Source organism: Uranotaenia lowii, chromosome 1 (assembly GCF_029784155.1).
Source record: "Uranotaenia lowii strain MFRU-FL chromosome 1, ASM2978415v1, whole genome shotgun sequence".
Classification (NCBI taxonomy): Eukaryota; Metazoa; Arthropoda; class Insecta; order Diptera; family Culicidae; genus Uranotaenia; species Uranotaenia lowii.
The window spans coordinates 207,675,260-207,691,163 of NC_073691.1; the positions used below are offsets into that span (position 1 = coordinate 207,675,260).

At 33.5% G+C, this 15,904-nt stretch overlaps 1 protein-coding gene across 2 annotated transcripts in view; it reads right to left on the reverse strand.

Annotated features, from left to right (window-relative positions):
* Positions 1 to 15,904, reverse strand: part of LOC129745412 (tetracycline resistance protein, class A-like) — a 47,449-nt gene that overhangs the window by 9,264 nt on the left and 22,281 nt on the right. Inside the window, exon 2 of one of the 2 annotated variants that reach the window (XM_055738482.1) lies at positions 4,608 to 5,016. In XM_055738482.1, the coding sequence (XP_055594457.1) occupies positions 4,608 to 4,867 (260 nt within the window). In that variant the 5' untranslated portion in view covers positions 4,868 to 5,016. Of the gene's footprint in view, positions 1 to 4,607; positions 5,076 to 15,904 lie in introns of both variants that reach the window. The other variant, XM_055738489.1, reaches the window with a different exon arrangement.

Below are 15,904 nucleotides of genomic sequence, written 5' to 3' on the forward strand. Positions count from 1 at the left end.
AAAATGTTCAATTTCACATATTTTTGAGCAACTATCTTCAAAACTTGCCGCCGACCGTGGCTTAGAGGATAGCGTTCATGTCTTCTAAGCCAGAGGTCATGAGATCAAGTCTTGGTCACGGCAAACATAGTACTCTTTCTGTGGGTTGGTGGTGTTAGCATTAGTAAAATGTTAGCCATTATATCCTTGAAAAATGTACGATTAGTCTAAGTAAAATTTAGATCTCTTCAAAGAAACATGAAGTTTCACTGAGATGCTATATGTGTGTGTTCGTTTTTAAAAACTATGTTCTTGATTTTAGAATTTTTATCCACATTTTTATCATTTTAAATCTTTTTTAGATATCATTGCGATAGGATTTCTAAAGCTATATTTTGACTCTGGTAATGTGGGTAGCATTACAGATAAGCATAACAGATAATCTTCAAAGATATTTTGGGTGAAATTACAGAATTTCAGATATCTATTGTTTTTATCAAGAACTAATGACTTTTGTTGGTTGATTCATGTTGATAAACAATCTAAAATTATTCACCCAAGCTTTATTATTTAAATTTCGTAATTTTCGTCAATAATCTGAAATGAAAAATGCATCACAAGTTTTTGGTTGAATTTTATTTGGCAGTATTTGAATGCAAACAGAACATGCCTTTTTGTCGAATTGGATAGAATAATTTTTAAAAAAAATCTGCTGAGCATATTTTTTATTATTCAACTTTGTTTTTGCTTGAAATGAAAATAATGACTTCACTAAATCGGCTTCGAAATTCTTTTGATCATGTGTAAATACCGATTTTCAGCTGTCCTTCCGACTCAATTGAATTGATTTTGTTCTCAAAGTGGTAGGAGTTAAATAATAAGGAAAAAAGTATGCTGAATAAAAAAAACACTCCAATATTACGTTATGCCAACAAACCATATTGCATTTATGTAAGTCTTGAACAGAACATAATAAACGCTTAAAAGGCCAGAAAAAGTTAACATTCTGAAATATTCCTAACTATCCATTGTAGAGAAAAGTTAAGGCATACAAATTTGAAAAAAGCTTCGCGGGCCGCACAAATGGGTCTCGCGGGCCACATGCGGCCCGCGGGCCGCGGGTTGCTCACCCCTGCTTTAGAGCATTTATGATTGGCCCAAAAACCATTAGCAGACGCGGTAAGTGATGATACTTATACAGCTCACTGAATAAAGTTGCACTTCTTGACGATAGAATTTGTTTATTTTCAAGAAATTTTTCGAAATTGCAAAATACATTGGTACTTATGCCACTCGTTGCACTCAATTTTTCGCAACTTCTTTCATAAATAACAACAACCTGATTCGACAAAAATCAGGACACCGCAATGAAAAAAACAGGATGCTGCTAACATTGCATAAATAAAGGCGTAAATAGGTACTGAAGATGTCTTAAACCAGGGATGAGCAAAAAGCGGCTCGCAAGACCCTGTTGTGCGTCCCGCGAAGCTTTAATCAAATTTTTATGCCTTAACTTTTTTCTATAATTGATGGTTAGGAAAATTTATATGACTTGATCAAATAAGCACTTATTTGCAATTGCCCCACAATCATTCAGGTTGTTATCTTTTTTCTGGCATTTTAAGCATGTATTGTGTTCTGTTCAAGGCATAAATGCAATATTGTTTATTCGCATAACGTAATATTGGAGTTTGTTTTTTATTCAGAATACATTTTTCCTAATTTTTTAACTCCTACCACTTTGAAAAGCAAAATTCATTGAAGTGATTCAGAAGAGCAGCCAAAAATGCGAAGCTACACATGATCAATGGAATTTCGAAGTCCGTTAGTGAAATCATTATGTTCTTTTCTAGCAAAAATAAAGTTGTATGATAGAAAATTAAAATCAGCAGACTTTTTTTTATGAGAAGTAGTGGCTCTTTAACGTGAATTTCAAAAATTCTATATTTCTGTCAAATTTAAACCTACTTAAACATAATTAAATAGAGGTGAACCAGCCTGTGGCTGAAAACCTCTTAAACAAAGACAAAAAAAAATAATCATCGTTATTATATCATTATTATATCATGTAGAAAACCTGATATAAATTGCCATTTTTGTCAACAAATTTTTAAGTACGAATTCCAAATTGAAATAAACCTCACTAACTTTAACGAAAAGCAATTTTTTAGCGAATTAAGTTTGAAAATAAACATAAGGACAAGAAAAAAAATGTATCCAATCAGAAATCAGAAATGCAAAAAAGTTTCTCAAATTGAAAAAAGGCACATATGACACTTTTCGAAGGTTCTTTTCAGACTCTTTTGAGATTCGTTTGAGACTCTTTTGAGACCCTATAAAAATTATTTTAAGATTGATTCGATACTCTTTGTAGGCTGTTCTAAGAACAACCTCGAAAGCTCTTTTCAAAGCCATTACACGCTCTTTCAGAACTCTTTAGACTCTTTCGAACCCTTCTTCAAATTCATTGAAGGCTTTTTTAGGACTCGTGAGATAAGTCTGAGACTGTTTTTAAATTGATCTAAAACTTTTTTAGGACTTGTTGAGACTCTCTGAGGGATTTTCGAGGCTCTCTGGAGCCCTTTTTGAGACTCTTGAGTGTCTTTTGACTTAATTTGACACTTTATAACAAAGCTATTTTCAAACACTTTTGATACTCCAAAGGACAATTTAGAGAGTCTCTTAAATTTTTTAAAGATTGTTTCATGATTTTTCTGGCTGCTTTGAAGCTATTTTAAAGCTCTTCTGAGACTCTATTACGATTCTTTCAGGACTCTCGAGACACTTTAAGGTATTTGGGAAACAATGTTACGACTGTTTTGAGACTCTTTTAGGCAATTTTGAGACTCTTTATGAACTTTCACAGAAAACATTGAAAGTTATTGGAGCTCATTCTTTGGAGATTTTTTCAACTTTCTTTTAAATCCTCTGATGTTGTTTTCAAACTAAGTTAGTTCGAACTCTTTAGAGACACAAATTAAGACTCTTTCAAGACTCTTTTAAGACTCTTTAGTGTCTATTGTTGGGCTCTATCAATATGCTTCTAAAAATTCGAAGAATTTTTTGTACCAATCTACATGTAAAGAACTTAAGAATGAAAAAAAATTTGAAAATTTAAGTTTATAGGCAAAAAAGGTTTAAAAATATATTTTTTGGTTTTTTATATCAGTTTCCTAAATTTTACGAAGAAAAGCTTATGTTCACCACATGTTTGCAAAATCAAATCACATAACAGTATGGTAATACATTATATTCCATTGGAGGAATTCATCCACAACTTTTGGTTTCAGATTAAAAATCTCACAAATTTCACAAAACATTTCTGAGTCCCTTGTATTGAAGATTCTAATTTATTTAGCCACCATGTGGTTGACCACAGTAAGTAATCATTTATGCTTATAAATATAAAAAAAGAATAATAACTTGTTGCAACATGCTCATAAATTTCATGAAATTTTCATTTTAAACTAAATGAGGGCAAAGAACAGAAAGAAAAGTCAATTGTGATTTTAGAACATGCTGATTCTTGATTTTAAAGCTTCATTTCGGGAAACAGAATAAAATTTCACAGTATTTCTGAAAAAAAAAAATGAATTTTTAAAGTTATCTTTTGAATCAACCCTTAGTTTTAAAAAACTAGAGCTTGTGGAGACTAAGTATGAAAACCCTGTTATTAAGAATTTATCATCGGAATTACAACTATCAAATGTGGCACCACTGTTCTATCCAATTCGGCAAAAAGTATTCAAATTGTACTGGAAAGAAAATTTAAACCAAAACTTTGTGAAAAATTTTTATTTCTGAATACTGACGAAAATTGCAAAAGTTTAGAAATAAAGCCTGGGTGAACAATTCTAGATTTATATGAACATAATCAGTCGGCAACTAAGCTACCGACAAAAATTGTTAGTTCATGATAAAAACAATAGATATCTGACATTCTGTGACCCAAATGGTCTTTGACGATTATCTGTTATGCTTTTTTCAGAAATTTGATGGAAATTCTTCACTTTTTATTCAAATTCTACATTACCAAAGTCATAATATAGCTTTAGAGATCATATCCCGATGATATCTAAATAAGGTTAAAAATTATAAAAATCTAGATAAACATTCTAGAATCAAGAATGTAGTTTTGGAGATAGTTGCTCAAATTGAATTGAACATTTTTCTGTGATTTCGACAACCTTGCTCAACATCTCAATGCAATGATCCAATGCAGAATTTCAATTCAAAAAACGGGGTTTTTACCGTTTGTAGAAAAAAAAAATCTAGGCTTTGAGGACAAGTTTTAATTGAGGAAAAAAATCACAGAAAGTTAATAAGCCATTCAACGTCCAACGCTAAAAAGACGGTGATTATTTTAATTATATTTTCACACTCTTAGTTACACTCACTTTTGTCATTTTTGTCATTTTTGTCATTTTTGTCATTTTTGTCATTTTTGTCATTTTTGTCATTTTTGTCATTTTTGTCATTTTTGTCATTTTTGTCATTTTTGTCTTTTTCTTCATTTTTTGTCTTTCTTGTTATTTTGGCCATTTTTGCCATTATTTTATAATTTTTGTCATTTTTTTCATAATTTTTGTAATTCTTGCGTGGGTTTAAGAATGCATAATCCAACTTACTGCGTATAATTGGCTGTATCTCTCCGAGTCAGCGCATCACAAACTACATCCCCGTAGTCCAGGTTAACCCGACAGGCTTTCTCCAGGTTCAGGTTCTGCGTTGCCAGCCCGGCCAGCACACTGGGCATGATGTAGCAGGCCACTATCGGTTCCACCGTGATGTTTTCCTTCCAATAGCGCAGCTTCTCGGTCCAGGTGCTGTTCTTCTTGGGCGTACTCGTACCCTTGCTTGGGTTCACTTTTTCACCTGATTTTGCCATTTTGAACACTCGCTGTAGGAATTGTACACTAAATTTCTCTCGCTGATTTAACGGTTTTCGATTTCGTTAGTTCTTAATAGCACTCACTCACTTCTAGTGATGCACACATTTGAACGGCTGTTTTGATCACTATTTTTTGAGTCACTTTCCTGTTTTGAGGGCCAGAGGTGAATTAAATAACTGTTTGTTCTCTCAAACGATCTTATGCCTGTTAAATGTTAGAATAATTGATTTAACCTTGAGCCACTGGATTTGATTGTCAACAGTTTTTATAGATGAACCTCATCTAGTTACTTCATCCCCGAAAAAACTCAACATTGATTGAGTCAACTGTAGGACTAATCTTGTCATTCATTGTAACCGTTAATTTGATAATCACCTTCTGTAGGTAATTTGATTCTGCGTGCCGGTAATTTTGTTTGAATAGTCGTTATGTGGACAGTTGTGTATCGGAAATTTGGCATCCGTCATGCTTAGATTGTGACTTTTCGATTGTAACAGCCAAATTCATCTGGGTCACAATCTGCAGTCACAAAAACTTCGGTTTTTGACCGGTTGCCGTTAGCACGTTTGACATTTGCTGATAATGAGAAAGTCAATCAAGTTTGGATGAAGTGGACATCCACATTTTGCCAAATATTCATCAGTGGAGAGAGATGATTAACAATGCAAAATATGCAGTCAACCTTCAAGTTGTTGTTTTTTTTTGGATGCAGCACTTTACATTGGTTTAGTCAAAATCAATGTCAATGTCAGCGTGATCGCCGAGGAGCTTGAGTTATCTGCAATATGTTTCCCGTAGCTGTCGTTTGTTTTGTAGTTTAGCAAAAGCAAAAGTATCCAGAACTCGCAATTTTAGAAATATCTTTTTCTGAACTTTTTTTATAAGGCTCTCAATTCTTAGTATGTAGGTTAATGTAAAATACCAGGTCAGTTGAAACATTATGTGATCAATACATGAAAAAAATGTGAAATTTCCCATTGTTTCAAAACTATACATATGTTACCAAAACTCGTTCCTGAAAGTTTTTCGGACAACAGTATTGATATAAATGTAGAGTTTGAACAAATGAGGATCATCGTTGTTCATCAAAATGTAATTTTCGTTATTTTGTTCACAGAAAGAGCACCGTAAAATTTTTGTTGGACTAAACCAGTGACCTCTTTTTTTATCAAACCATGCTTTTTAAAAGCCCCAAAGTCACTGCTGTATTTGAAGTTATGTTTTCAAAGTTCTAAATTGGCGTAATGAAGCCTTCAAAAGAGAATTTCCATTTCAGAAAATGTGCTGATCGTGATTTAACGATCAAGAAGAAAAAAATCATTTCATTTTTATTTCATTTTTTTTTTTACCAGTATTCTAGGGAAGTTGGAGTTTTTGGCAGATGTGGAAGAAAATAATTTTTCAACAGGATTATTTTCAAAACTACATCCTGTTATCTATTTATTCCAAAAGAGCGTATAGCCAATTTTTTGGAGCGACGGAATGTGGTAAGAACCTTTGAAGTAGGTAATTTTAAAAAACAGTCAGTTTTTCAAACGTATGACTTCCTGATTGTCAAGAGCTTATGGACTTTTAACAAGTCTCAATATTGCCTTACCCATTCTCTTTGCTATTTTTAGCATAGCTTTAGCCAAGATTATTCGTGATCGTGCTTAGATAGTTGTACTTTTTACAGGTGACATGATAAGTAGTATCACGACGAAGGCTATCAGAAATGTAATGAACGTGAACAATTTGTCAACCAATCGGGATTTGTTGTAATCAAGCAATTTGAATCGCCGACGAACTTCTATAGATTCGGAATATAGGGTGCCCCATTATGTCTAAGCTCGATTTAAAATGATCAGTACAAACACAATTTTGGGGCAAATCCAAATTTCATTTCACTTGAGCGAAGTTGGCCTTGCTCGAGTGTGGTCGCATTTTTTTCCGCGGTCGCGTTTTACTTCGTGATTTCTTTAAATTTATATTTCCCTTACCATTTTTCAATAAGTAAAACAGCGGTAAAGTCTTTTATGTATATCGTTCAATTCATAGAGATTAAGTGGGTTATAAATTTGAAACCTTAAGTGGAGTGAAATAAATGCTTTTCGTAATGGTTTGTGAAGTTGTTGAAAGTGGCCGAATGTGGCTGGTACTACGCTTTCCGGACCGGCCCAGGACCATTCTTAGAAGACACCCAGGAACTCTTGAACTCTTGACTGATTCGGATATATAAGATAAGTACCTGTTTTAATTTGGTGAATGAATTTATTCAAGATGTGTCAGAAGTTCGGTTTCCACGACCGAGGAATTTTGATTTTTTTTTCGAGCAGGTGGTCGTAACAGCCATCGATTGCTTTGATCTTAAAAATGCTCAATGCAGAAATCCGAAATACATAGTTAAGCATTTAAGAGTTTAAACTTATCATAATTTCACACCACTTTTTTAAATGATAACAATTTTCATTTTAATTTCTTTTGCGGGCTGCGTGCGCGTGAGTGTGCTCACTGTATTGATTGCTGTTATTGTTAGTAAATCAATGCGTTACTTAACGTCATCTAGCAGTTATAAAATAAGCATTTAAGTTGCTTCATAAACTATGCATTGAAATTTAAATAATTTTGATAATATATGTGTGAACAGTTCAAACTCAAATGTAATATTCTTTATTCTAAACATTATTGCGGTGAGTATAGTGTTCGTAAGTATCGTAAGTTCCTAATTCCTTAACAGCATCTAATGTATCAATATTCCGTATACACTTTCCCAAATAACATAAATTCATATTTAGGTCTTTCCATATTCAAAATATTATATGAAGCGTTTGGTAGGGATCTCCACGCCTCATTCTGCCCCTGTATCCTGTATCTTTCGCGGTTTTCATCACATGGTTGGCCTGGCCGTAGTAATATCTGCAATGCATAGGAATATGTAACAGATAATACGCTGAAAAGAAAAATGATAGACGCAAGTCTCTCATTTTCCAGGATGCCTACATGTTTTGGCCATGTTGATGTAAGAAGAAGAAGAAGAAGAAATCCAAATTTCATTTCACTCTTATGTTCTCCATAGTCTATTTTTTAAAATATTTATTACCTAATTAGATTCCAATCAATCGTGGGCCAGTGATCGAGTTCTTGATCAATGACCGCTTATTAGCCTCAGCACAGACTGATCTAAGACGATATTGACCACATTTTTCCAGTCTTTTGCAAAATCTTCGATAGAATTTGCATTTGTTTTCTCAAACACGATTTAATAAGGGCCCAAAAAGTTTCAGTCGATCTCGCTTGAGGACAATTTGCGGATTCATCTCCTGAGGTATGATCTGGACTTTGTTGGATTGGTACAAAGGAAAGCATGTACCACTCACGTATAGTTTGCCAAAACATTGCCTTTTACTGAATTTATCGGTAAAAATTTATGTCTCCGTCTCCATCAATCTTACCTTGGCACGAAGGACGGTGCTGAGAGGAGATCCCCTGTTTTGGCCACATCCTGAACTGAGGCAGTCTTCTTAACCCTTCGTTTCATAAAGTAACAAATTTGCAACAATTAATTAAAGCTGTTGTAAATTATGCAGAAATTCAAATAGTCAACTTTTTTCTTCATGGCAATCATATTTCTGACTTCAAGATACGGTTCAATTAAAAAAAATTCTTTCCGAGTATACTTGTACAAACTAGACCAACTTCAATCTGAAAAATATGAAATGTTAAAAAAGGCTTATTTTTCAGAATTTTGACCTAGTCCAATTCGCACCGAGGAAAAAAAATTGACTGGAAAAAATATTTTCGCATTTTCAGTAATGCAATTAACACAATTAAATATAATTTGATGATTTTTTTAAATTTTTGTCTGATATAATGGCCTTTTATTAATTGTTGTAAATTTGCAACATCATGCAACGGTAGCACCTTTAGTCACGTATATGGGCTACAAAGTGTGTTTTCGAAAGTTTCATCGTTTAAACAGTGCATATATTTTCCGATGAAAGTATTATTATTTTAATGTTATATAATCATGTTATCGAGACATTTTTAAAAATAATGCAGATGCATTAGCCTCTAACTGAACAAAATGGCTACCAACTGAAGAAATATGGGAAAAACAGTAAAAAACCGTTTTGTCTAGATCATCAACCATTCGTATCATAAAGTAAAATAAGAGCATTAATTACAAAACATCGTTAGAAATCCTGCATAAAAGTTGAAAAATTGTATTTCTAAAGGGTTGTATGTTGGTAATTCACCATGGGTGCACGGATTCACCGCAGTTTCTGCCTAAGTATATTTTCAAATGTATTCTCAGATTATTAAGTTCGATAATATATTTCCAAAGAGTCACATTTAGTAAAAATTTGTGACTTTTGAGTAGTTGAAGTATTTGTAGTAATAGTTTGAATCTATAATTTTTCAAATCCAACGAGCGCCGTGTTTCTATGATCTTAAATATTATATTGTGATCCCCGGGAAAGATTTTCTGGGTTCGAAATAAATATTTTAGCATTTTTAGTAAATTAATTATTAACATACTTTTTTCCATACTAGTACTTATAATTTTTAAATGCAAATGCATTATATGTTCTCAACATTATACCATGTAGTACCCTAGTTTGTAACATGAGTTCCATTATGTGCTTCAATTACTTTCTATCATTTAAACAGTATTAATGTTTACAGTATTAATGTTTTCAGAACGAATGTGATAACGGAAACGGTGCATGATGGTGAACTAGCAGTTTCATTTTAGTTCTACTTATAATTCCGTTAACTCTTCTGAATGTTTACCATCGGAAAATCGTTTTCGTTATTGAACCCTAAACGTTACCCTTTCCTCTTCCAAATTAGAATCAAAGCTTATAGTTGAATCACCGCAACTATTACGGCTCCTTCCTCTACTGACATGGATTAAATAGTGATCCACTCGGCAAAATGAAACTTATACGTAAATTGCCTTAATAAATAAACATGTGATTAAAAAAAATCAACAAAAGTTCTATGAGTGCATGAGGTATTTTATCCATCGCGTTTCTTTATTAGGGAATATCGAAAAAATTGTTTTTTTGTTTTTTTATATTATTGGTGAATCAATAAACATTGCAAATTGTTTCTTCAACAATTTCTATTCCCTGATTTTCAAGTTAATTGGTTCTTTGCAAATAAGTATACCATGTACAACAATCACTTTTTCTGTTATTAGGATATATTGACAGTTCTACACGAACACCACCTTAGCAGGAGGCCTCAGCCCTAATCTAAAACCATGGGAGAATAGAATCGATTTTTTAGAAGGGCGCACGATAAACGCGATTTTCCGGTACTAATATCGACAAATTCGTCCTGTCGAAAAGCGATACACAGATGTTCGTGTTTTGATTTTTTGGGTGTGCAGGGCTGCCAAGTGCATTGATATTTGGAAAATGATTACCTTTTTTCAATTGCATTGTCATTGAAAAACATTTTCATCAGTACTGAGTACTGAGAATTAGCAACTTTCCCGTCGATTTCTATTCGAATGTGAAATTAAACGCATCATTTATCTACATAAAATAACAACTTACTGTATCGCACACTTGAACGATGTAGCGAATTATGTTGATATGTTTAAAATAATCAGAGCATGTAGGCGATTATTTACAAAGTCACGTAGACGGGGCTTCCATTAATTTACTTGTTTATAACAGTGCATGACTTTGTATTCGTTTAAAAGTTAGAAATAACTCTTTTTTAACCTACCAAGCAGTACATAAAATATACTTCAGATGTTTTGAATTCACCTTGAAAATTCATTAGCAAAAGATGGCTTATCTTCATCCATTCAGGAGCGCCCCGTCATTAATTCAAATGCTAAGCTGTTGATAGTTATAAATTTAATCAATTCAGAAATATTATAATCAGTTTAAAACAAACAAATACTAATTTTAGTAACGAACCTAGCATCACTGGTGAGGCCGCCAGCAATTCAAAATTTGAGGTTATGGCTGAGGCCAATTTTTTGCCAATACTATCGTCCGTATATACCCTTATAAATGGTTTTATTATTCGTTGTTGTCAGCCGAGAATGAATTTTTTTTTTAGATTGTTGTAGGGTAACGGACTTATTTTGGACCGGGTACATATTTTGGACCACCTTGTTGCTTTTTGCCAATATTTCTCTCATAAATAATGTTATTTATAAAAATTTTGAACAAATATAGTTAAAGCTACTTCTTATGATTCTAATCACATCTAAAATTTTATTTAAGTAAACTGTTAATGGAGAGAAAAATGAAAATTAAGTTTTGATTTTTCACATTTGAACCAAATCAGGGCCATTTCAGGAGGAAGTGCCATTATTGGAGTCAACTTTCAAGAGGTTTGCTGCATAGCTGTGATGAATTTTAAAAATACAAACATGTTCACAGCTATGATAAAACACGTAAAAACTATTTTGCAAGCTCGAAAAAGCAAAATAACTGATTTTAACAGCAATTTGACCCATGTCGAAAATAGGTCCTACTTTATTCCATAGGGACTTATTTTGGACCACTCAACATAACCTGGGTATTAACGACGATATGAAAGAATTATGCACACTATTTCAATCACTCATTATGAATAAAATTTTAAATTTAAGCATGATTTTATTTAATCTTCTGCCAAAGCCCAAACTCGCCGTTAGACGAGGTTCACTTTAATCGGCATAGAACCAAACTAATCATAGTTTTAACTTACTTTTTGTGCACTATGCTTTGAATCACGTTAATCTAACATCTACATCAATGGCAACTGTTTGATAAGCAGTTGCATGCAAAACATGAAAACTTGGACTTGCACCAATTTTTTATTAGGTCATTGTTTTTTATGTTTCATGAAAAATTATTGAAAGTTTGGTCTAAAAGCTTCAACCATTTAGGATTGTCAGTAAAATGAGTGCATTCAGGAATGATTTTCGAGGAAAAAACTTGGGTAGATAGAAGAAACGAAATATAAAACCCGTTAGGGAGGGGTTTGGAAAAAAAGGACAACATATCGGCAAATATGCAACGAGTTTAATTTTTGTAACAGTTGAAATATCTCAGTTAATAATAGAACAATTTTATCAAATAATATATTCAATTATAGATATAGATGTTTAAAAACTTGGGGAAAGGTGGTTGAAATGTGTAAATTTTACAAGCGATAAATTACTAAAAATCTATTTTGTTCAGCCCCTGTGGTTATGTAATTAAAAAATAAACGGTTGGAAAATTACTCTAACGATAAATTTTATCCTAGAACAAAGTTATACCGTATTTTTTTTCACCTGGAGGCAAACTAGAGGCAACCTAGGTTCGCTCTAACTGCTGTCATCGTGCTCATTTATTGCTCGAGAGGCAACCTAGGTTCGCTCGAAAAAGGGACGGAGTCGCCCTGAGAAAAAAGTCAGTTTTGCGGAAGTTCACCAATACTCTCAACGTTGTTGTCAAAACATTAAACAGCTGTTTTTGGTTGAAAACAAAACAGTTGAATTAATGAACAGGCAAATGATTATTGCCGCGATTTTGAACCTCTCAGCCAAGCAAAATCGTACTATCTGCAGTCCAGTGCAATCCGAACACGAAAAACGGCAATCCGGATGTGAAGAACCGAATGAAGGAATCCAGAAGGGAGAACAAAATGACAGCTGCATGTAAACATTGCGCTCGTTCTCACGCACACCTACGTATGGAATAACTCGAAACCCGAAACTCGCTTTTTTATTCTGACGGTTCGAGAGCCAAATCCGGAATCAAAAAAAAAATACGCCATTAGTATCAAACTTAAAACTGAATTTTTGTGAAAAAAAATCTGGCTTTTATACGGCTAAAAAGATAGCATAAGTCCCGCACATTTTTTTCTTTTTTAATCTATCTACAGAACTGCACAGTAAAAGAAAATTACCGAGTTCGGTAATTTATTTTACAGAAACAGTTCTGTAATTCGAAAATTTTCGGTAATTGAATAAACTGACGTCTATTTTTACAGATCTTCATTAATTCACATCTAGAATTACCGAAGCTCGATAGATTATATGTAAACAAATCATTTTGCAATATATTTTCGGTAAAAAACGCCGAAAACTGTAAAGTAAAACGGAAAATATCGTTTCTTTCAAGACAAACGTCAAAATTCGATGGCAGTATTTCTCATTCTCCTTCTCGCTTTTGCAACCGTGTTCAATCGTGTGCTCGAGAAGCCGTCCGCCAAATTATTTAGCAAGCAAGGGTCGCCATGTTCGTCGGTTCGCGTGCGTGGAATTGTTAGTGGATTTGTTTATTTCAGCGTCAAATTAATGGTAAGTATGAAATAGTTAATGGTGCCCCATCACTCTCACTAAAATCAGCAAAGCCGTCACACTTACTGCAATAGGATTCGTCCAGCTGGAGCAAAAGTGCACAGCAGCTGGAATGTCCCAATCAGCAAACATCCGCGATTTTTTTCCTTTAATCAAATTGCATTTCCGTTTCTTCCAGAGCAGAACGACACCACTACCGGAATGGGAATTAATATAGTGGCGGCCGCAACATGCAGTTTCATACACATAAATAAAGGCAAATGTTTATTCAGAAACATAACCATATAACTTTGTAAATTTATTTTTCGGCATATCGGTGAAAAGTAGTTATGAAATTGATAAGATGGATAGAGAAGTGAGAAGAAAATTTACAGATGTTGAAAAGAGCGAAAGAGCATTTTTGCGAGGAAACTTATTAACGTACACCATACTTTACCCTGCAACATTTCATTATTTAGGAGAAGTAGTACCGGGATAGAGGTGGCACTACCTTAACCTATACAATGAAATCTGGTTGGTCCGAAGTCTACATGTGGTGAACACGTATACTCCGGACGGGCTATAACCATATAACTTTAGTTGTTTTATATTAATTCTCACAATTACCTTTTACCGGAATATTTGTAATATTATCGAAATACCGGTAACGTTTACCGAAAACTGTAATATTTTCGGTTATGTTAATCAATTTATTGGCCATATCGATGAAAGTTATGTTCTTTTATTAAGAACATTCAAGATTATGAAAATTACAGATGTGTTAAAAATTAGAAGAAATCAAAAGACCTTGAAAATGATCGAGTAGAATTTGATTCAGAAGCATTTTCATCACATGTCATCAACGATCAATCGTTCTCACTGCAAGCCACACTTGCTGGAAAAACCACACTTTATCAACTACTTTGGGGTGGTGGGGTTCTGACAGCCTTACTTTAAAATAGTTGATCGGTGCTAAACAAATTCATGACGTGTGATGAAAATGCCTCTAAATAAAATTCGCTTATTTTCAAGGTCTTTTGATTTCTTCTAATTTTAACACATCTGTAATTTGCATAATCTTGAATGTTCCTAATAAAAGAACATAACGTCCACCGATAAACCAATAAATTGATTAACATCACCGAAAATTTTACAATTTTCGGTAAATATTACCGACATTTCGGTAATAACTGCAGAAATTTCGGTGAAAACTACCGAGCTTTCGGTAAAATTTACCAGTTGTTCGGTAAATATTACCGAACTTTAACAGCTTTTCGGTAAAAAAAACACGGTATTTCGGTAATATTTACAAGTATTTCAATAATAATTGCAGGTATTCGGTAATAATTTAAGGTATTTCGGTAATAACTACTGGTGTTTCGGTAAACTCTACTGGTTGTTCGGTATACATTACTGAGCTTTTATTGCTTTTCGGTTGAACATTACCGGCTTTTCGGTGTTAATTACAGGCATTTCGGTTCAACAATACCGGTTGATCGGTAATATAACGAGCTGTCACGTTGACAACTGTCAATATTTTGACAGATGAACTTAGACATGATCAGCCGAGTTTCGGTATTTTTCACCGGAAATGGTCCGTAATATTTGACAGCTGTCACTTCTTGGCCATGAAAAAATTACCGAACAGTTTAACGAACTCCACATGTTAGGATTTCGGTAAAAAAATTACCGAACTCGGTAATTTTCGTTTACTGTGTGAGCCAAACCAAACCCACTAAGGTTTTGGAAGTCAAAATGCATCAATTGATGTCGCGAAGTTCATGATGTCAGACTTTCTCAACTTATCATTGGGTCGCCTGAAAGAGATTTGCGTTCTGAAAATTGAGCCTAAAGATAAGTCAGCTGGCCAGTATTGAACACTGCAGAACAAATTTCGTCGAGATTTCAGTGTGCTGTCAGTAATTTCATAACATTTGGAAAACACTATATAACAGGAATGTTACTGTTTTTACTCTATTCTTATCGAACAAAAAAAATTTGACTAGTCTATAACAATAAGAAAAGACAAAATTAACTGAATAATTCGCATAATTGCGCATCAATCACTGTAATATAGCAAAATTTATAAACTTATTTAGTTTAAGGGTGGTCCAAAATAGGTCCAAAGGGTGGTCCAAAATAGAAACCTGGTGGTCCAAAATACTGACCAAAGTAATGATTGAAGAAACGTGTTTTTAGGCTTAAATCTTGTAACATTGCAACAAACGACGATATTTTTCGATAGAAAAAGCCTTGATCTTCGTAATGAACGGATAAAGCAATCGAAAATTGTAACATATGCTTTTTTATTCAAGAAAATAGCATAGCCACTTCCCAAAGCGGTCCAAAATAGGTCCGTTACCCTATATTGCGCTTAAGAACCATGAGCACGAATATCATTAAACCACATAAAATCTTTAACAAAAAATGAAGTTACTGAAAAAGAACTGGAGATTTGTCGATCTAATTAATCTCAATAATGCATGTAAGCACATACTTAGGTAGAAACTGCGTTGAATCCGTGCACCCATGGTGGATAACTAGCATACATAGGTTCTACCCCCAGCTTAATGTTGTCCAGACACTAGTTTTATGAAGTATTTGAGCTAAAACTATGGTTAGTGCAAGATAAACTAAGAGTAAATATTTATATCTAGCTGTCTTGTGTGAGGAAAAAAAAGGTATAACCATTTCATGTTGTTGCAAATTTGCAACAATTAATATTTTGACTAAATACTCAAAATGTGTGAAAATTGTATTTTTTCGTTATTTT